This window comes from Schistocerca americana, chromosome 2 (assembly GCF_021461395.2).
Source record: "Schistocerca americana isolate TAMUIC-IGC-003095 chromosome 2, iqSchAmer2.1, whole genome shotgun sequence".
NCBI lineage: Eukaryota > Metazoa > Arthropoda > Insecta > Orthoptera > Acrididae > Schistocerca > Schistocerca americana.
Window position 1 is genome coordinate 194276394 of NC_060120.1, and position 24021 is coordinate 194300414.

At 39.3% G+C, this 24021-nt stretch overlaps 1 protein-coding gene across 2 annotated transcripts in view; it reads left to right on the forward strand.

Annotated features, from left to right (window-relative positions):
• LOC124596067 (vesicular glutamate transporter 2.2-like) overlaps window positions 1–22922 on the forward strand; it is a 97431-nt gene extending 74509 nt beyond the window's left edge. For both annotated transcript variants that reach the window (XM_047135050.1, XM_047135051.1), the window contains 2 exons: window positions 5762–5847; window positions 22580–22922. In XM_047135050.1, coding sequence (XP_046991006.1) covers window positions 5762–5847; window positions 22580–22816 — 323 coding nt within the window. In that variant the 3' untranslated portion in view covers window positions 22817–22922. The remainder of the gene's footprint in view (window positions 1–5761; window positions 5848–22579) is intronic.
• The last annotated feature ends 1099 nt before the right edge of the window (window positions 22923–24021 follow it).

Below are 24021 nucleotides of genomic sequence, written 5' to 3' on the forward strand. Positions count from 1 at the left end.
CGATCGCTGTTTCCGGAATCCATGTTGATTCCTACAGTGTAGATTCTGGGATTCCAGAAATGTCATGATATGCGAGCAAAAAACATGTTATAAAATTCTACAACAGGTCGATGTCAGAGATACAGGCCTATAGTTTTGGGCATCTGCACGACGACCCTTCTTGAAAACTGGGACTACCTGTGCTCTTTTCCCCTAGAGACTTGCGATACACGGCTGTTAGAAGGGGGCAAGTTCTTTCGCATACTCTGTGTAGAATCGAATCGGTGTTCCGTCAGGTCCAGTAGACTTTCCTCTGTTGAGTGATTTTAGTTGCTTTTCTATTCCTTGGACACTTATTTCGATGTCAGCCATTTTTTCGTTCATGCGCTGATTTAGAGAAGGAACTGCAGTTCAGTCTTCCTCTGTGAAACAGCTTTAGAAAAAGGTGTTTAGTATTTCAGCTTTACGTGTGTCATCCTCTGTTTCAATGCCATCATCATCATCATCATCGTCATCATCATCCCAGAGTGTCTGGATATGCTGTTTCGATCCACTTACTGATTTAGCGTAAGACCAGAACTTCCTAGGATTTTCTGTGAAGTCGGTACATAGAATTTTTCTTTAGAATTCACTGAACGCTTCACGCATAACCCTCCTTACGCTAACTTTGACATCGTTTAGCTTCTGTTTGCCTGAGAGGCTTTGGCTGCGTTTAAACTTGCAGTGAAGCTCTCTTTGCTTTCGCAGTACTTTCCTAACTTTGATGTTGAACCACGGTGGGTTTTTCCCGTCCCTCACAGTTTTACTCGGCACGTACCTGTCTAAAACGCATTTTACGATTGCCTTGAACTTTTTCCATAAACACTCAACATTGTCAGTGCCGGAACAGAAATTTTCGTTTTGATCAGTTAGGTAGTCTGAAATCTGCCTCCTATTACTCTTGCTAAACAGATACACCTCCTCCCTTTGTTTATAATCCTATTTACTTCCATACTCAGGGATGCTGCAACGGCCTTATGATCACTGATTCCCTGTTCTGCGCTTACAGAATCGAAAAGTTCGGGTCTGTTTGTTATCAATAGGTCCAAGATGTTATCTCCGCGAGTCGGTTCTCTGTTTAATTGCTCGAGGTAATTTTCGGATAGTGCACTCAGTATAATGACACTCGTTGCTCTGTCCCTACCACCCGTCCTAAACATCTGAGTGTCCCAGTATATATCTAGTAAACTGAAATCTCTTCCTAAGACTATAACATGCTGAGAAAATTTATGTGAAATGTATTCCAGATTTTCTCTCAGTTGTTCTGCCACTGACGCTGCTGAGTCGGGAGGTCGGTAAAATGAGCCAATTATTAACCTAGCTCGGTTGTTGAGTATAACCTCCACCCATAATAATTCACAGGAACTATTCACTTCTATTTCACTACAGGATAAACTACTACTAACAGCGACAAACACGCCTCCGCCGGTTGCATGCAATCTGTCCTTTCTAAACACCGTCTGTGCCTTTGTAAAAATTTCGGCAGAATTTATCTCTGGCTTCAGCCAGCTTTCTGTACCTATAACGATTTCGGCTTTGGTGCTTTCTATTAGCGTTTGAAGTTCCGGTACTTTACCAACACAGCTTCGACAGTTTACAATTACCATACCGACTGCTGCTTGGTCCCCGCATGTCCTGACTTTGTCCCCCACCCTTTGAGGCTGTTATCCTTTCTGTACTTGCCCGAGGCCATCTAACCTTAAAAACCGCCCAGTCCACGCCACACAACCCCTGCTACCCGTGTAGCTGCCTGTTGGGTCTAGTGGACTTCTGACCTATCATGCGGAACCCGAAACCCCTCCACCCTATGGGGCAAGTTGAGGAATCTGCAGCCCACACGGTCGCAAAACCGTCGATTCAGACTCTCCACTCGGCTCTGTACCGAAGGTCCGCAGTCAGTCCTGTCGACGACGCTGCAGTTGGTAAGATGGAAGATCTTTCATAATAGCAAGAACAGAAGAGGTCACACAATTGAACCCTGTGGAATGTGCTCCCAGTCAGAAGAAACTTCATCATGAGAGGTGCATGAGCTAACATAAACTCTTACCTCCTATCAGTAAAATGTGAAGTGAACTACTGACTCATCTTAACACACTCTTGTAAAAGAAGGGAAAACAGGAGGAAGACCAAAGCCATGAGTTGCAAGTGCAGAATTCCTAGATAATATAAGCTGGGGAGATGTCAGTTATTTTCTACACACATTTTTCTTACTTTTCGCTTACAATTTATTGGCTGCAAATGAATTATGCAAAAGAATGTCATCACATAATAGAGAGAAAATTTATGTAAACTAAACTACATTTTTTTGTCTGCTTATGTGTGATACCTGTTTTCCTCAAAGACATAGTTGCAGATGAAGTTTCATTACTAGTTACCCAGAGTGCATTCATAGCCAAAGTTTCAGGTAGTATTTACTTTCATGTTTTCTTTGCTTTAAGTATTCAGTTATCTGAATAACTTTCAGGAAACAATCATTTGATGATAAAGCATCACTGAATGTAGTGAAGCATGTCACAGGGTAGAGATTACTACACCTACATCATACTCCGCTAGCCACCTAACGGTGTGTGTTGGAGTGTACTTCTCGTACCACTAACTGATCCCACTTGCCCTGTTCCACTCACGAATGACACATGGGAAGAATAATTGTAGGTAACCCATTGCATTGGCTCTAATTTCTTGAATTTTCTCGTCATGATAATTTCTTAGAATGTATACGGGACGAAGTAATATGTTGTGTGAATTCCCAGAAAGTGTGGTCTCGAAATTTCAATAGTAAACCTCTCCATGATGCATAACGCCTCTCTCGTAGCGTCTGCCACTGGAGTTTGTTGAGCGTCTCTGTAACGCTCCCGCACCGACTAAAGGATCCCGTGACGAAACCAACCGCTATTTGTTGGATCTTCTCTATCTCTCCTATCGGTCCTAACTTGTACGGGCCCCATATTGATGAATAATATTCAAGATTCGGGCGAACAACGGCCTTCTAAGCCACTTCCTTCGTGAATGAGGCACACTTGCTTAAGATTCTTCCTATGACTGACAGTCTGTCACCCACTTTTCCTACAATTTGTTTTGTATGGTCATTCCACTTAAGGTCGCTCTGAATAGTTACTCCTCAATATTTTACGGTATATATTGCTTTTAGCAATTTGTCTGCAGTAGTATAGTTCTACTATGCTATCTTTATTTAAGTTCAGTGTCAACTGCCAGCGTCTGCATCATTCATCAATCCCCTGCAGGTCTTCCTGCAAATCGATATTGTCTTCTGCCATTGCTACACTCTTATAGACACCATATCATCAGCAAACAGTCTTCAGAAGCTTCTGACGTTTATAACAGATCATTTACATACGTTAAAAGCAATAACGGTCCTATAAACCAGCCACAACTCTGCCCCATACTCGGTAAGCACGAATTTTATTCACTATTCAGTGCAGGCCAATGTCAAATATCTTCCTGAAGTCAAGAAACATGGCATCAACCCTAATGCAGAATGCAAAATGTAGTTTATTTGTCTCATAATGTACAGTTACAAATCAAGATTTTTGTACTGGAGACACATCAAGTTACTTGGAAAAAAAAGTCAATTAACATATTTAAGAAGGCATTTCTGAATTTTTAGACATGAATAATTTAACAAGAACATATATAACACTTATGGTTATTTTGCAGCTTGCAATACATTTTATACAATATATTAACAATTTATTATATAGTACATAATCTTTACTGTTTCTTTTCTTTTCAAATTGCCAAATTGTCCTTTATGAATTCTTTAACTCTGTGTTAGCATTTTTCCACTAGTGTATTAAATAACAATCTTTTTAGTGGGTCCAACTCCATCTTTAACAGATTTGAGTTATTTAATTTATTGTAAATTTTTAATCCCTTGTACAATGGTGTTTGAGTGTAAAGTTTTAAATTATGAGAGGGAAGTTTGAAACTGTGTCTGTGACAAGTACTGTAATTGTGCTTGAAATGAAAATTGCCAAGTGAGTTTGACTTTGATATATGAAAATAAAAATTTTGTAGATGTACAGAGAGGAGATGGTTTGTATTTTTAATTTTTTAAATAATGGGCGACATGATGTTCTTGTTTGGACTAAACACATGTTTCTTATGATTCTCTTTTGAAGTGTAAGTAATCTCAGGCTGTTCACAGAATTTCCCGAGAAACATATTCCGTATCCAATTACCATATAGTTTCAAACTAGCTGTGGTAGACTATCTCCCTGGCGTCAATAAAGGTAGAACCATATAAGACATTCATCACATAAGATAGGCTGTTTAGTTTGTTTGCTAAGAAGTCTACATGTGCCTTCCAATTTAAATTTTTCTCAAGATTTAGACCTAGAAATTTTACATAACTTGTTTCAGTCACTTCCTGAAAGCCATGCACTATTTTTATGGGAGATGCCGATGATGTTTTAGTACTGAACTACACTAATGATACTTTTGTGAGATTTAGTTTTAATCCATTTTGCTGAAACCATAATTCTAGGTGTCCCATTATATTTTCCATTGTATCATGAATTTGTTCTAAATTGTCATTTTCAATTAAAAGCGAGGTGTCATTTGCGAGTAAAATGGAGTGAACATCAATGCTTAAAGGTAAATCATTTACAACAGCAGAAAATAATAAGGCCCTAAAAATTAGCCCTGCATGTACCTTGTACAAATCTTTTTCCAGTCCGACAATCTTTTTCTCCATTTGAATTTAGAGCTCTGTTGTCTACACCGCTATAGGTCTCAAGGAGGAAAAGAGCGAGTTGAGTTTCGCAAGATCTCTGTTTATGGCATACATGTTGATTTTTATAGAGGAGATATTCGTTCTCTGAAAACATCGTAATTTCTTAACGTAAAACATGTTCCACAATTCTACAACAGATTGATGTCAACAATATTGGCCTATATTTATGTGCATCTGTCCTACGACCATTCCTGAAAACGGGAATGACCTGCAAGTTTTTCCAATAGCTATGTACCCTTCATTAACTCAGCGATCTACAATTAATTGCCGCTAGAAAGAGAGGAAGTTCTTCTGCATAATATTTACAGAATCTTACATGTCTCTCATTTGGTCCTGATGCCTTTCCACTGCTGAGCGATTGTAGTTGCTTTCCTGTTCCATGATCGGTTATCTCAGTGTCTGCCATTTAGAAATTCGTATGACGACTGAAAGGAGGGACTTTGTTAAGATCTACTGTGCTGAAACAGTTCTGGATAACCGAATTCATTAGTTATGCATTCTCTCTGTTGTCGTCAGTTTCAGTGCCAGCTTAGTCACTGCGTGGATGAACAGAGGATTTCCAAATGCTTACTGGTTTTATATAAGAACAAAACCTTGTGCAATACATCATTGTGCAATATTTTAAGTAGTAAATGATACAGTCAGTTACTTTATTACGTTAATATATCATGTATCACACTGTCTGGTGATTTTAAAGTCTTTGCTATATTTAGGTTTAAACTAATTGAAAACTCGGAGAAAGTAAATATATTCATATTATTTGATGATCTCAACTATTTTATTATGTCAGAGAGCTTCACAACTGCTATTAAGACTCTTACATCTATGTTTTATGAGTATTACCAGTTTTTTAAAAAAAAGTGTAAAACAGTAATTTTTGTTGAATAATTTATTCCGAATTTTGACAATTTGTCTCAAATCTTGTGCAAGTCTCATTCTTGTAATTGAAGTGTTCACTACTGAAATTTTACTTTGTTCTTCTTCCATCAGGTGTACTCATGGGCATTGGTAATATGGTTTGTGTGACTCCAGGATTTTTATCTGCTGCTCTTGTTGGTGTTTTGACATACAAAAATGTAAGTTATACCGTTCTTGCTAATATCTGATAACTTCAATTAGCCGATATTTAATGATACTTTTGAAACTTAAATTTTGCGATGCAGTAACCATGTGTCAATATAGGAACCAGTGCCCAGAAATATCTTACACAATTTCCTGCTCAAGGCAAACATGCTGACAATGGAAAATGAAATTTGTTTATTTAACTACACAATACAAATGACTTAAAATAATACGTATAAATGTCGAATGTCCACATGCCTGACATGCTATTCATTCTTAAAGAAATTAGACATTGTCCATTGAGGGTGAAATCTAATACTGATCACTCTGAAGAACTGAGAAAGACACGCACACATGCTCACACAATTTTTAACAATGTTATTTGTATTAAATGACTTTCTAAAACTGTGTGTCCACTCCTGCTATCAGTGATGGTACACATACAAATATTTTATTCAGCACTGAGAGGTGAAGAAATGAGTCACAGGAATGAAATGTAATAGTGATGAGATCATGTAAACTTCACTTCTTTTGAGGTCAATACATGTACTTTTTTAAAGACTTTGTTTAATGAAAGGAGCTTTTACAGGACGTGACAATAATTTTAAAACCTCTTAGTTGCCTTGCTGTGACAGGAATTTAATACTGGCATATGCGAAAGTCAATGGGCAACAGATACAATTGATAGTAGCGCCTTTTAGTGAATGTTTTCACTGATGTGAAGCTACTAATATAAAAGTTGTAAAATTCATCTGAGATCTGGAAAATTACTGCACAACTACTACAAGATGTTGTTATTGTGATCTTCAGTCCACAGACTGCTTTGATGTAGCTCTCCATGCTATTCTGTCCCCTGCAAGCCTCTTCATCTCTGAGTAACTACTGCAACCTACATTCTTCCGAATCAGCTTAGTGTATTCATCTCTTGGTGTCCTACAATTTTTACCCTCCACCCTTCCCTCCAATACTAAATTCATGATCCTTTGATGCCTCAGAACGTGACCTACCAACTGATCCCTTCTTCTAGGTAAGTTGAGGTGCAAATTCCTCATCTCCCTAAGTCTATTCAATGCCTTCTCATTAGTTACATGATCTACCCATATAATCTTCAGCATTCTTCTGTGACACCACACTTCAAAATTTTCTATTCTCTTCTTGTATAACCTATTTATCATCCATGTTTCACTTCCATACATGGCTACACGCCATACAAATACTTTCAAGAAAGACTTCCTCATTCTTAAATCTATATTCGATGTTAACATATTTTTCTTCTTCAGTAACGCTTTCCTTGCCATCTCCAGTCTACTTCGACCCTCATAAGTTATTTTGCTGCCCAAATAGTAATTTTTATCCACTACTTTAAGTTTCTCATTTCCTAATGTAATTCCTTCAGCATCACTTGATTTAATTCGCTTACATTCCATTGTCCTCGTTCTGCTTTTTTTATGTTCATCTTATATCCTCCTTTCAAGACACTGTCCATTCTGTTCAACAGCTCTTCCAAGTACTTTGCTGTCTCTGACCGACTTACAATGTCATTGGCAAATATTTCTTCTCCCTCGATTTAATTCCTACTCCAAATTTTTCTTTTGTTTCCTTTACTGCTTGCTCAACATACGAATTGAATAATATCAGAGTTAGGCTACAACCCTTTCTCACTCCCTTCTCAACCACTGCTTCCCTTTCATGCCCCACGACTCTTATAACTGCCATCTGGTTTCTGTACAAATTGTAAATAGCCTTTCGCTCCCTGTATTTTACCCCTGCCACCTTCGAAGTTTAAAAGAGACTATTCCAGTCAACATTGTCAAAAGCTTTCTCTAAGTCTACAAATGCTAGAAGCGTAGATTTGCCTTTCCTTAACCTATTTTCTAAGATAAGTCATAGGGGCAGAATATCCTCGCATGTTCCTACATTTCTACAGAATCCAACCTGATCTTCCCCGGGATCAGTTTCTGCCAGTTTTTCCATTCAGCTGTGAAGTATTCGTGTTAGTATTTTGCAACCATGACTTATTAAATTGAATTTTCACACCTGCCATTACCGGCTTTCATTGGAGTTGAAATGAAGTAATAATATGTAAATATATGGCAGAGATCTTTCCATATTTTGTTTCATAATACTTACCTGAGTTAGTTACAGTGCCCTTCAGTAGAGAGCTGTAGTATCAGTGCTTATCGTTCTTCAACAACACAGATTTAATCAAGCACAAATTATTTACAAATAAATCACAGAAGGTAATAGTTCCTGACACTTCTGGAAATACACGAAACAAGAAACTTCTGAAGCTGGCTACCTCGTGCCAACACAGTACTGTGGAAGTTTTGTTGAATAATTCACACATGACAACAGGAGAGCTTGGCATGCAGGTTCAGCAAAGAAGAACTGTAGTATCGACCACACTCTCAGTGCACCCATGCATTGTCATTTTGTTCACTAAAAACATAGTTATTGGGCGAACAGTGAATGAAGGCAGTACCACATTAGGCCGAGATGGAAGTCCATGTGCTAGCCAAATGTCAGTGGGTGATAAGAATAAAGCATGAAATGACAGTCCAGGCATGCAGAATCATCAAAAGTGGATACATCAGGGGGCTTGTTGTAAACAATGGCTGGTTGTCATAAGTGAGATAATGGTGGTTCATAGCAGCGCTTAAAACTGCTGCAGCTGTTTTCAATGTGATATGGCGCCAGCGAATGTACCCTTCTGCACTACACCTAGAGATCTCATCAGATGATTGCATACTTATATCAACAAATCCATTAACGCATCCAGTGGGATTACAAGATAAGCCATATATGAATTTTGCATCTTGAATTCACTAATTGTGATATAATCGTAATAAACAGTTCAGTGAGAATTAAAGGACAGGTCCAAAACAATTCGTTTTATTGGTTATTTGTTTACAGTGAAAATGTTTGGTTGTCCGCGCAGTTCAACATGAACAAGACATTGAAAATAAACCTAACGAATCAACGGAATGCATGGACCATGAGCTTCTAACTTCATGTGTTCTACATGATCACCTTAATGGCAAATTTCAGTAATATAGGATTACACATGCTTAGAATTTCGCCTCTCCTGTCCTCTTGAGTTCTGTATAGCCAGTTGACCTTAATCACTGAATTTTCCTATGGACTTACATGCAAGACTGTGGGTTCATTGTTCTAATGCTACATGATCTTGAACAGCTGCAGGGAGGGATCATCAAACACTTACATGATATACACCATGATCCTAGACGATGTCTTATGGCACGTGTAAGAATACTTGATTGGTTTGTAGCACCAAATAGGGCAGCCACACTGAACACCTGTATAATTTGCTGAAAACTTGCAGCAATAGTTTATCTACAGATATATGTGTATTGTTTTTCTGTGTCTTGGTGCATTAGCATTTGGAAATCCTTGATGCTCTATAAAAAAACATTGTACTGAGTCAATGTTGATAGTAAGGAAGATATTTTACCAAGACCGTACTGGAAAGTCTTAGGTTGAGTACAAATAATGGAAGGAATTAAAAGAACCACATACCGCGTAGTTGCTGTCGAACAGTGACAGTATACTGCACACATATTCGTGTGTGTGTGTGTGTGTGTGTGTGTGTGTGTGTGTGTGTTAAACAATGGTAAATGCTGGATAGAACAACGAAAATATGTGTGAGTTCTGTCATTTCTAATTTAGGAACTAATAAAGAAAACCAGAAAAGTAACCTATTTATAGTGCTAGCAGAGATTATAGAGAAAGGTTTGTCTAAGACATCACAAATATGCACAGGTTCCGTTTTGGATGACAACTTCATTTCAAATATTTCTCTGTCATATTTCCAAATCTTTTCAGTGTTCTGCAGTGAATAGTGAGCTAAACACAAACTGTAGAAGTTAAACACAGACAATCCACAATTTTCTCCATTTACTGTGACCAGTAAGCAGTTGTATCTAAGTATTTAAATTGAGGTTGAAGTCATTTTTTGTTAGCTCTTCTTTTTAAAGTTTTTGTGATAATGTAAAATTCTGCACACACATGAAGAATTATGTGTTGATAGGCAGTTTTTGACTGTGTGCATCAAGTGCTAAGCAACAAGAGGAATATGAAAGTGATGAGAATTGTAACTAAGAAATCATACTCCCCCTCCACCCTTAAAGACACAATTTACTTACACATGTACATGCATAATCATTCCCTGCAACTTGAGATCTGTGGATGTTACATTTGTTACTAATCAGTATTTCGCCTATTACCTTACCCTGAACTCAAACTGAACAACTAAACCACACCCACAACCATCACTTGTACTCTGAGATCAGAAATATGATGCTGAAATTCATTTTCATATCTCCCAGATCAGGGTTCTGCTGGCCATTTAACCTAAATACTGTGTTGTTTTCATTATATCACTGTATTTTCCAAATCCTTGCCACAAGGCTCATATACAAGTCGAAGACAATACGAAAAACCTGTTCCATATATAACTACCTGTAAATCCATCATATTAATGATCACAGCCTATCTCAACAGGCACTTATGAAGGGAGTCATATCATTTACCATTTTTACTTCGATCACTGAGCATCTCTTATACTGTCATGAATACTAACCAACTCACCACTCATGTAAATGGCCACTATCAACCTACAATCAGAGTGGAGTTCTGTCATTTATGAGGGATATACACTACCCTCTGCACTCAAGTTGATTTCACTAGATGTTTCACAGATAATGCCATTAGGATCTTCAGCTACAAATGACATGTTCTATACCTCAAGCTCCACTAGTCCTCCTCCCTCACCTATCTCTCCTCTTTCCTGCACTTCAAGCTGACCCTTATTTTTTCATCTTATTTTTCTTATCTCGCTCTATGCAGTCTTTGCAGGACAGGCAAGGAGCCAAAGTAAAGAATATATAGCACACTGGGTACTTATATACTTCCCCAGTTGCATATGTTTATTACAACATTGGTAACCATGTTTCCAACAGGTTCCCAAATGGAATGTGTTCTGGGAGTAAGATTTGTTTCCTTCATCAGTCCTGTCATTAGTCTTATTTATGATCCACACTTTATTTTGCAGATTGATGTTTTACATAGCTCTGGTAACATTTTCTCCATCTGCACTAATCGTATGTTAAATAGTCACTTGCGCCTATTTCACTTGGTACAAGGTAAGTCAATAACATCGATGTGCTTGCATCCATCTGAGCTAGAATTGATCTGATTTTGCTTTCTTAATTATTACACTATATGGATATAGAGGGTCGGTAGTATTGTAGTGCATTATGCAATTCCTTTTAGAAAAAATTGTTCCATGTTTCATACTCTACAAGGACTTTTTTGCAGCAGCTAACAACCTCTTTTGAAGTGTATAGTGAATGATATGTTTCTCTCCTTTGAATCTTATGTTATTTCTGTAAGTTTGATTTGGCAATGTCATTAAATTATTGTTTCTTAGTGAACATTAGTGAACCATGGTAGTCAATCATATTCTGGTTAGTAATTCTCATGTTATTGATAATGCGCACTAGATGAACACATTAGCGAATGTAGGTGTTGCATATCTGAGTGACAGTTCTCCGGTATAAAGCGTACTCCTTACAGCACGCTTTCTGTTGTTTTTAGCCATTGTCAACTTTTAAAAACACATGTATCACATATTAGAATTAAAACATTCACTTTATTCTACAAAATATTTGATTTCTGTATGAAACAGAAGTAAACAGGATCTGTAAGCTGCGCAAAGAATATTGTTTAAGGGAAAATGCAATCAAGCACATTCTATTCCACAAGATTTCGGGATTGCAGCCGGATCTCATCGACTTCTTTCCACGATATTTCGGCTGACAACCTTACAGCCATCTTCAGGCGAGTGTTTGGCACTGGAGATTGCTAGTGCAAGTCGCTCTATTTATACGTAAAAGTGCCGCAAGACGCGCATGAGCAAGTTACCGTTGCATGCGCGCCACCTGTCGATTCCAAGGTCCTCTACAATATTACTGCATCTGTGGAGAGCAAACGAATGCGTGAAACAAGTAAAACATGCACACAGACGTGTCCAAAACAATAAAATGCGAAATTTCAATATTAAAATTACTTGTCGCTCGACGTGTCAGAAGCCATAAAAAGTTTTCTTTTGTTTGATATTAAAGAAATCAACGGGTCCCAGGCCTTATTCAACTGAAAGCCGCCATCACGATTGAGATTTTCCGCCAAACGTATTTCCACGGATTCCTTGACAACTGAATCCCAGAAGGATCTCGATGGGGCCAAGATTTTCGTGGGAGAATAATCCATAGTATGTCCTGTGGAAATACAATGTTCGGCTATGGCCGACTTACTGGGCTGTAAAAGGCGAGTGTGGCGCTCATGTTCAACGCAGCGGTCGTGTACTGTGCGTGTGGCTTGACCAATGTAGGCTTTCCCACACTCGCAAGCTATTTTATAAATTCCAGCCTTCCGTAATCCCAGATCATCCTTGACTGAGCCCAGAAGAGCACGAATCTTTGTAGGAGGCCGGAAGATTGCTTTCACACGATGTTTCTTTAAAATTCTGCCTACTTTCAATGAAATGTTCCCGACATATGGGAGAAATGCTCTGGACTTAAACACCTCCTAATCCTCTTGATCTTGTGGGTGGTCACGTTTTTTCATCCTTAAAGCAGTACTGACCTGATGTGCAGAATATCCATTATGTTGAAATACAGATTTCAAGTGCTCTAATTCATCTGCAAGGCTGTCTTTATCAGACACAACATGTGCCCTATGCACCAACGTTCGAAGGACGCACATAGTTTGTGACGGGTGATGACAGCTTGACGCCTGCAGGTACAGGTCCGTATGCGTGGGTTTTCGATAGACAGAATGCCCCAATGACCCATCCACCCTGCGATTAAACATGACGTCCAGAAATGGTAGGCAACCATCCTTTCCAACTTCCATCGTAAACTGAATGTTTGTGTGGATGGAATTCAGATGTCGTAAAAAGCGACTTGCACTAGCAGTCTCCAGTGTCAAACACTCGCCTGAAAATGGCTGTAAGATTGTCAGCCGAAATATCGTGGAAAGAAGTCGATGAGATCCGGCTGCAATCCCGAAATCTTGTGGAATATTCGATACGCCGGGAAAACTTCAAGAGTCACAAGCACATTCTAAATTAAAGAGCTGGACTACATAATTCATATTAGCCCTTTCGGTCATGAATTATTTATTTCAAAATGGTTCAAATGGCTCTGAGCACTATGGGACTTAACTTCTGATGTCATCAGTCCCCTAGAACTTAGAACTACTTAAACCTAACTAACCTCAGGACACCACACACATCCATGCCCGAGGCAGGATTCGAACCTGCGACCGTAGCGATCGCGCGGTTCCAGACTGTAGCGCTTAGAACCGTCAGCCACCCCGGCCGGCAAAAATTTATGTCCTGAAAAAAAATCATGGCTTTGCTTTTCTTCGAATTTTGATTTTTCCGATGTATAAAATATTCTGAAGTGCCCCCCCAAGGGGGGGATACAACGAGTATCCAGGTGAGAACATTGTGTTCAAGTGGGTGCAGTATAAGTCGAAAAGTCAAAGTATTTTGTTTGTTTTTACTTCACCAAAATACATAAATTACACAAAGCTTACTTAATGATTATATACATGAACCATGATTTTACACTAGTGAAAAATGATAGCAAAAAAAAAAAAAAAAAAAAGATTTTTTTTTTCCATCAAAGTATAAGTGAATCTTACATTTTACGCAGTAAAATTTGTGTTTTGCCTTTGCAACCTGGTTTCTAGCACATGTCAAATGATTTTTTGTTACTGACCACTGGAAGTGCCAGTTGTCCAAACGAACTTCAGCGTCTGGACGAACTCACGCGTTGGCTCGTTTTTGAAGAACTTGGACTATCACTATGGGACGCCCCCTTTTCCTGGCAGCTGATTTATCTGTTTTTGTTAGTACTTTGGGCACACTTGTTTTAAAGTGAAGCAAATCAAGGGTCTTATTTTTAGAAACACCTAATTTTGATGCATTTTGCTTGTGCTCAATCCATGCATTTACACATGCAATATCAACTGCATGAGCAAACATGCGTCCACTTTCAGGTTGCAAAACCGGCTACAAACCATCGAAAATCATGTTCGGTTTTTAAAGCAGCTGACTGCATGTTGTCTTATGGAGAAAAGACTGCTGGATGATCAATCGGCGTGGTGCCCTGCCATGTCCGGATACAAGGCATGCTAGCAGATATCAGACTTACCAATCATGACATTATATGTTACATTTTTGTCTGTTACGATTAGAATGGATGTTTTTCTTATCCGGCTTAAGGTTGGCAGCGTTGTAACAATTTCGTACGCAACAATAACATTTGCTGCCAGTGCATTGCCGTTTGGATGGGACGAGTTTTTCGTGATTATCTCAGTGTCACTTACCATGCAGTTAGCGGGCTTTGTGTCTAGGCTACTCAGCTTACAATATACCGTATGATATGAAACGTCTAACATTAGCTCCATCATTGTCCTCTTGTTCAAAATTATAGCCAGGCTCATCGGATAGATCGTCAATTTGCTATGAATTAAGGAGCTCTATAACTTCTTCTTCTGTAAGTGGCTTTCGTCTGTCTTGGACACGGGGCATTGTGGAATCACCGTAAGATGACTAAAAAGACAGCGAAATAATGTCCTCAATTTCTATGCTGTTACAAATTTTCAGTCACAATGTACTCATTTGGAGACATGTATAAAGTTATAGATATGTCACTTACTTTTCGTTCTGAAAGACACTTTGGTTTTGATCTTCGAGAATCTACCTTCCTACGGACAAATAATTTTTTTTTTTTTTACCTAAATTCAGAAGATATTAACCGGCTGATGGGAGGTACAAAGATTACTGGGAAGCGTCCATGTGACTGTGCACATTGTTTTGTTTTGTGGTACCACAGAGTGACTGGAGATGTCGACACTGTTCTCAAATAAACTCCCTGCTTCTGAAAATACGAGCACAATAATTAAAAATGGTAAAATTTAACGAATTTTAATATACTAAGCATTTATTTAGTATGTCATTATATGAGGACGCTATGACCGAAAGTGTTAGACTGCATATAAGTTGCACTAAATTTGTTAGATGCTAAACTTAAATCTAAACTACATGACACACCGATCATACACAAGTCTGCATCATAGCCCAAACAAACAAGTCTGGAACTGGCAGTTTTTTCGTTAAGTCGTCGTCTCATGGGACTAGGCAGCTAATGTTGATGTGCATCCAGATGGGATATCCAACATCACAGGACCACAAGGCATAGCGTCATCAGCACACGGTATGGTCTGATTAACGTGATTTTGCGTTCTCAGCATTCTCCAGCTGCATTGTCTGCATTACTTGATTCGCAAAGAATACAGTTTGTTCACGAAAATGGACGCATCTAAAATTTCTACGTGAAATCTATTGAAACGCACAATTCCTCCCTTGTTCATATGCTAATCAAGTTGCTCTCTGTGGCATACATAAATAAAAACGTCAGTTTCAGTGAACATGTAATGAGACATGTAAGGACATGGCTTATACAAGTTCACCAAATCGAACAAACTTACTCTTGAAAGAGAACGCTCTCATACTTGTATAACAGCAAGTATTGCAAAAATTATGTATACCAGGCGACCAGTCTACCCGACGGGAGGCCCTGGACAAACATTTCATTTCACAGAAATTATTTCTATTAATTTTGTAAGAGAGTTCCACAACCTTTTAGAAACCGCCAAGGTTTGAAAAAAATGTAGGTACCAGGACTGGAACACACAACCAACCAAACCTCTGTCCTATAACGTTGTGACTCTGTTTACTATGCTAAACAGTAGCTTCGTGATGAGTGATATTGTATATTACTTTATAGTATTCTTCAGGCTTTAATCGCCGAAATGATATTGATTTACATATAATTATAACCAGTTCTAAAAAGAACGATACCTTTTTTTCATGTATCTGCTAGTGCCTTGAAACGGCTTATTCTCACGTCAGGAGAGTTGTAGTGAGACAATAAATAAATACAAAAATTCTGTAACCATCAAATGAGCCTTACCATAAATTTGTTACAGCAAATTGTACCATCAATTACGGCTAATTCTCGAGACATTCAATATGCTGGTGGTTGGGAATAGCAGACATTCATAGGATGTATGGTGCAACATAAAATCCACCTCTAATGAACACGACAAATACAATATGGCGTCTTGCTTTCTGTGGGCTATAAGCTTTACGTTTGTGACGTAGGAGCGATCTTGCTTCCTATTTTTTAGTAACGCGTCGCCGAAATGTCGCAGAACTTATTTTGTGTTTAATGTGACGAAATGTCTCCACAACGTGAAATAGCATGAAATGACGTCACAAAACTCATAGAGCGCCACGTTAATGGAAGCTAACTCGTCCCCTGTGCCTACGGCTTTAGCCCTATTACCCGAAACATCTAAATTATAAATCCGCACAAGCTCCCCCACGGTACGTATTCGGAACCACAGCTTCTTTACGTCGGTTTTGTCGTTGAGTATGAAAGTTGATATGTCTGTAGAGTTGCTGTTTACTCATATTGAAACTTCTGTGAGATCCAGCTTCATACTTATTAAGTAGTTATTGTCATCTTGTGCAGCTATTACGAAATTAAGAATATACAGAATCATGAACGTAAGCGTTCGTTGTATGTGATGTTGGTACAACCAAATGATTTTCACAGCATTTCAGATGTGGAGAACGCAATTATCTATGTTGCATTTGTAGTGACGGTGTCCACCATGGTAGTTAGAAGAAGGCCAGAACGACGACGTAATGTTAGGAGTAAGAACTGCGTTCGACCCTGCTTGGGAAGAAAGGGTGAAGGCAGAGATATATATACTATCTGTTAATGAAGGAGGTCCAAAGATCTACAGAAATTTAGTAAATTCGTCAGGAAGGATGTGCCTTGTCGATCGTACATGACGGGATTCGCGCAAGTGATACTGTATTGAGGGATGCTATTTCACAATAGTGCAACCGCAAAGATGCAAAACGGCTTTTTCAGTTCTCAATGGTCGCGGCCGGCGCAACTGCTCTGACACTTGTGTGTATTCTTTCAGCGCTATCCTTCCTGGCATGCTGAAGTAATTCAGAAGATGCTATTAAATCAAAGACATGTGGTACTTTCACCAATGAAGGTGATACATGCGCATATCGAACATAAAATTATATGCACCATTACGTAAAACTTGTTAACTCAGAACTAAACATTTCTAGACGTACATTATTATGGCACAGCGCATCTACAGGATCTTATAGACACCTTTCCTTGCTGTATGCCTCAGTAAGCATGCTTATACTTTCTTTGTTTCATTATATTTCTACAAAAATGTAATCATCAGATATACAGCTTTTCTGAATGGCAATACAAAAAAGATAATTTTCATTTCTTCTATAGGTGTTGTTGTGGTCTTCAGTTCTGAGACTGGTTTGATGCAGCTCTCCATGCTACTCCATCCTGTACAAGCTTCTTCAAGTCCCAGTACTTACTGCAACCTACATCCTTATGAATCTGCTTAGTGTATTCATCTCTTGGTCTCCCTCTACGATTTTTACCCTCCACGCTACCCTCCAATGCTAAATTTGTGATCCCTTGATGCCTCAGAACATGCCCTATCAACCGGTCCCTTCTTCTTTTCAGGTTGTGCCACAAACTCCTCTTCTCCCCTATTCTATTCAATACCTCCTCATTAGTTACGTGATCTACCCATCTAATCTTCAGCATTCTTTTGTAGCACCACATTTCGAAAGCTTCTATTCTCTTCTTGTCCAAACTATTTATCGTCCATGTTTCGCTTCCATACATGGCTACACTCCATACAAATTCTTTCAGAAACGACTTCCTGACACTTAAATCTATACTCGATGTTAACAAATTCCTCTTCTTCAGAAACGCGTTCCTTGCCATTGCCAGTCTACATTTTATATCCTCTCTACTTCGACCAACATCAGTTATTTTGCTCCCCAAATAGCAAAACTCCTTTACTACTTTAAGTGTCTCATTTCCTAACCTAATTCCCTCAGCATCACCCGACTTAATTCGACTACATTCCATTATCCTCGTTTCTCTTTTGTTGATGTTCATCTTATATCCTCCTTTCAAGACACTGTCCATTCCGTTCAACTGCTCTTCCAAGTCCTTTGCTGTCTCTGACAGAATTACAATGTCATCGGCGAACCTCAAAGTTTTTATTTCTTCTCCATGGATTTTAATACCTACTCTGAATTTTTCTTTTGTTTCCTTTACTGCTTGCTCAATACACAGATTGAATAACATCGGGGAGAGGCTACAACACTGTCTCACTCCCTTCTCAACCACTGCTTCCCTTTCATGTCCCTCGACTCTTATAATTGCCATCTGGTTTCTGTACAAATTGTAAATAGCTTTTCGCTCCCTGTATTTTATCCCTGGCACTTTTAGAATTTGAAACAGAGTATTCCAGTCAACATTGTCAAAAGCTTTCTCTAAGTCTACAAATGCTAGAAATGTAGGTTTGCCTTTCCTTAATCTTCCTTCTAAGATAAGTCGTAAGGTCAGTATTGTCTCACGTGTTCCAACATTTCTGCGGAATCCAAACTGATCTTCCCCGAGGTCGGCTTCTACCAGTTTTTCCATTCGTCTGTAAAGAATTCGAGTTAGTATTTTGCACCTGTGACTTATTAAACTGATAGTTCGGTAATTTTCACATCTGTCAACACCTGCCTTCTTTGGGATTGGAATTATTATATTCTTCTTGAAGTCTGAGGGTATTTCGCCTGTCTCATACATCTTGCCCACCAGATGGTAGAGTTTTGTCATGAGCGGCTCTCCCAAGGCCGTCAGTAGTTCTAATGGAATGTTGTCTACTCCCGGGGCCTAGTTTAGACTCAGGTCTTTCAGTGCTCTGTCAAACTCTTCACGCAGTATTGTATCTCCCATTTCATCTTCATCTACATCCTCTTCCATTTTCATAATATTGTCCTCAAGTACATTGCCCTTGTATAGACCCTCTATATACTCCTTCCACCTTTCTGCTTTCCCTTCTTTGCTTAGAACTGGGTTTCCATCTGAGCTCTTGGTATTCATACAAGTGGTTCTCTTTTCCCCAAAGGTCTCTTTAATTTTCCTATAGGCAGTATCTATCGTACCCCTAGTGAGATAAGCCTCTACATCCTTACATTTGTCCTCTAGCCATCCCTGCTGCTTAGCCATTTTGCACTTCCTGTCGATCTCATTTTTGAGACGTTTGTATTCCTTTTTGCCTGCTTCATTTACAGCATTTTTATATTTTCTCCTTTCATCAATTAAATTCAATATTTCTTCTGTTACCCAAGGATTTCTACTAGCCCTCGTCTTTTTACCTACTTGATCGTCTACTGCCTTCACTACTTCACCCCTCAGAGCTTCCCATTCTTCTGCTACTGTATTTCTTTTCCCCATTCCTGTCAATTGTTCCCTTATACTCTCCCTCAAACTCTCTACAACCTCTGGTTTATTCAGTTTATCCAGGTCCCATCTCCTTAATTTCATACCTTTTTGCAGTTTCTTCAGTTTTAATCTACAGTTCATAACCAATAGATTGTGGTCAGAGTCCACATCTGCCCCTGGAAATGTCTTAAAATTTAAAACATAGTTCCTAAATCTCTGTCTTACCACTCACTTAAAAATGTGCAGAATGTCTCGCGGAAGCCACAAGAGTCCCTGACAGCTCATGTATTTCTCGTCTGCTGACCATATGTAAAAACAGTAAAAAGCAGAAAACCCGCTCGAAAAGCTATGTTTTATTTACACGCGCATATACGTCTTGCACTGCCGTTGCGCGGATCCCCGGCAGAAAAGGCCGGTTCCAATTTCTCTCCGGCCTACAGACCGTCCTGCTGAAATCACAATTCACCCGTTCTGCCGCTAGGTGGCAGGTCGTCGACACCTGACTTGAACACGTTAAGTGTGGCGTGTAATGCAGGCTTAGTTCGGTTTAAATTCAGTTCTCAACAATGTACCATAGCCCTTACACGAGGGGCCTTCAGTGAATAATGCAACACATTTTTTTTTCTCGGCCAATCTCGGCTGAAAGAACGCGGAATTCGTAGTGGGATACCGTGAAATATTCCCGCTTCAGCCGCTATAGCCTCATATAGGTCCGATAGATGGTGGCACTGTATGTAGCCTTCAAAATGGCGTCTGCAATGGAGGGGCGTTCCAAGTAGAGAGTTCTCGTTGTTCCTTTTAGCGGGAAACCAGAGCGTAGGAGGTATTCATAGGCTCTTGTAGAATGTCTACCGAGACCCGGGAGTGAACTAAAGAATGGTGAATCGTTGGACGAGGCACGTGTTATCATCGCAACAAGGCAGCATTGTGTGCCGGCCGGTCGTACAGAGCTGTTACTGCTCCAGTGTAGGAATGTGTGGATATTCTTATTCGAGGTGACCGACACATCACAATCAAACCTTGCTGCGCAAACGGACGTCTCTGTTGGTACTACTGACACACTCGCCCACCAGTTTGGGTTCCTCACTGCCTAATGGAATACCACAGAGAGCAATGAAGGACGATGTGTAAAGAGTCGCTTGTGACTTACGAGGCTCAGTGTGACAACTTTTGTCGAAAATCGGCGCAGGCGATGAAACAGGGGTTCATCACTTTGAACCAGAAACAAAACGCCATTTCATGGAATGCGCCACACCACCTCTCCTCTGAAGAAAACGTTCAAAGCCGTACCATCAGCCGGTGAAGTCACAGCGACGGTCTTCTGGGACTCTGAACGGGTTCGCCTGTTTGATTTTCTCCCACATGGTGCAATGATCAACTCCAAAGTGCATTGTGCTATCCTCAGGAAATTGAATAAACAACTTCAGCAGGTTCTAGATATGGGTCGTTCGCGGACTAACGGGCCCAAAAGAACGGTTCACCAAGATGAACGGATTGAGAGAGGAGAGAATTCTAAGGAACGGTCTCTCATAGTTCACTTCGGTCGCGGTTTCCTACTTATAGTTCCCGGGAACGGGAAACGGTCGGTCTCGTTCCCACATCGGCACGTCCGCCGATCTCGTTCCAGCCTCGGTCCCGTTCCCGTCTGTCTCGGTCTCGCTCGGCCGGACTCGTCCTTCTTCGCGTGGCCACTCTTCGCAGTTCCACTGTCGACTGCTCATAGTTACTTCAGTATCGACTTGTTGCTGATCGTTTCGTTCGCCTCTCACGCCCATTATAGATCTGTTTCAAACCTTTTTGGAACTCGGAACCTCTGGCTCTTTTTGTATTCTATTCAGCGTCCACGACCAGTAATTAAAATGTTTTTTATAATTACGTAAATTACATAAAAATACGTGGTATGTAATAGATACATCTTTTCAGGTAACAAAACGGCGCATCAGCTTATTTCATTATTTCGATAAACAGCAGAAGAAATACTTGTAAAAAGGCAAGATTTTTTGTTATTACACATGCAAAGGACGTCGGGACGGCACACACGAATGGCCATTTCCCGTCTTTTTTTGAGCCAAGGTAAAATGTTCATTGTTATGGAAGGCAGACCGACTTACAACCGAATGAAGCCCGTGCTTCGTAATCGAATGTATGGTGTCACATTTTGTAAACAGAATATAACAACTCCTACAATATTATTTCAGTGGTACAGGGTGGCGCACGAAAAATCGGCCCCGAGTACTAGACTGCTCATTGTCTCTTACCAATCGTCATCTATTGTTTCGAAGTTGTTTGTATTAGCTTATTTATTATTTCTTCACTGCCTAATTATTACATGTTTATCTATTCTACTCGTAGCGGTCAACAAATCGTGCGTAACTGGCGAGCAGTCTGTACTCGGGGCCGGTTTTTCGTGCGCCACCTTATATTATTTCACTGCTATCAGCCACATAACGCTACAGTTGGCTAAACGAGAGGTTTTGTAGAGTCACGAAAATTATAAGTGTGTGAGAAATCTGTTATGAATAAAAACTCTGTACACCAGGGGAGAGGCAAGTGCCCTCTCTTGGCGCCTTCCATCTTCAGTCATCTATGCCACTAGTTTTAAATTTTTCATAAGAACCATATACCAAACACAATGAACGGTGAACGAGTAAAAATGAACGGTTCCCAAAAAAGAGCGATCACCAGTGAACTAGTTCCCAAGGATGAACGACTTTGCCCATCTCTAGCAGTTTCGTCACCTCAAAAATGCAAATTAGATTCTCCTCTTCCATGATAATGCAGAGCCTCATGCAAATCTGCTCACCTGAAACGAGCTCACGAAACTTCATTAGACTGTTCTTCCTCATCCACCCAGCGGCCTGGATCTTGCAACTTCCCACTTCCATCGTTTTGGCCCAATGAAGGATGCACTCTGTGGGAAACAGTATGAGGATGTTGGGGAGATTATTGATGTGGCAAGACATTGGCTCAGACGTCGACCAGTAAAGTGGTAGCGTTTGGGCATACACGCCCTCCTAGTAAGGTGGCATTAGGCCATCACATTGAACAGAGATCATGTTGAAAAATAAGGTTTTGTAGCCAAAAGAGCTAGGAATAGTATGGTGTATTGGATCCTGAATGAAACCACCTGCTTTCAGAAAAAAATATGTTGCATTGTTTATTGAACATCTCTTACATATATTACGATGATTTTCTTCAGTACCAGTACCTCTCAAACGTTAGTGATATTCAGTCTCGTGCAAGGAGATGGATTAAGACATTTATCAGGAATAAATATTTTGCTAACATGAACAACAATTTGTTGCAGCAATCATCTGACCAGTGGAAGAAAGTTTTCCTTATATCAACAGGCATCCTTTTAGTTCCTGGTTTGATACACATTCTCACATCATCATCCAAAGTACAAGAGTGGAATTTCCCAAAGTCTACGGCCAAAGAAATGAAAGAAGGTCTCTCTGAAAAGGATTTGGAAGCTCAGCAACGCCTCACATCAGACCATGAAACTGAAGATCATCAGGATAAAGAAGAAGAAACGAAATCATAGACTGTGAAAACGAGTTACAAATCCATGTTCAGAAATAAAAGATTATTGAGTAAGACTGTTAATTTTTATATACTTACACCTGAGAAGTTTAACTAATACCATTTGTACTGAGCCTCCTTTTGGAAAGAAATATACCACTAAGATAAGCTTCGTAAACGTCTGTTTTATTCATCCTACCTTGTCTTTCAGACTTCTAGTTACAATAGCTAGGATATATACTCGGTTTTGCTTCTCTTCCTGCTGTTATTCTTCCCAAAAATCTTGATCATACAATCCATTATCTGAGCACACGTTACATGAATTTACAAACTAATGTAAATTAATTTCTCACGTGAAACTTATTTATTCAAATTGTGCAGTTCACTGTTCTGAACGTTTTGTATTAATTAGTCTTGCCGGAAGTGATATATTTCAAAAGTTGTTGTATTTCAATGTTTTCGATCTAGAAGTCATCCATAAAAATCTAGTGAGCTAATAAATGGATTCAGGAAAGTACGTTATCTCTAAACAGTAGAAAAATTTTTCCTCATTTGCAATACATGTTTATTTCAGCTCAAACATAATTAATTCAGGAGAAATAATTAGTTAGGGGTTGCAACCAGCTCAGACTTTTAGCATATACTGTGAGCAAGCCACTATAAGTTTCTAGAATATGTTAACATACTATTGATGGGAGAAACTTTCTGAAAGTAACAAATATGTAACTGCCATAATTAAGAATTCTGTAATTTTTAACATCAAAATTTTAATAATGAATTTGGATGCCACACGTAAAAGTCAGGAATTCCCATAGTGTAAGCATAAATTGGTTCTGTATATTTTAATAGTTACTGCTCACATCAGTAATTTGGTAAACGAAGCCTGACAGTCATTGTTACATCTATTTAAGAAGGAATAATTTGACATAGGGAAATTCAAATAATAATAATCAAATAACCAAAATCATATAATGTTCTAGCGTGCGTATATACCCCTAAGGATGAAGCGCACACAATTCCGTAATTACGCTTCTCATTTGTTTTGGAGCTCAGACTTAGGCATTACATAACTTGCTTCAGGATTTTAGTACTCTCTACACTGTGTGCTCTAAGGTTGTTGTTTTGAACTAGCCTTGGGATTATTCGAGGACATGAGCAGTGACTATTAGAATAAGTAATAGGCTTAACAAGTAACACTCGTAAACGTGTCACTGTAACTTAACGAAC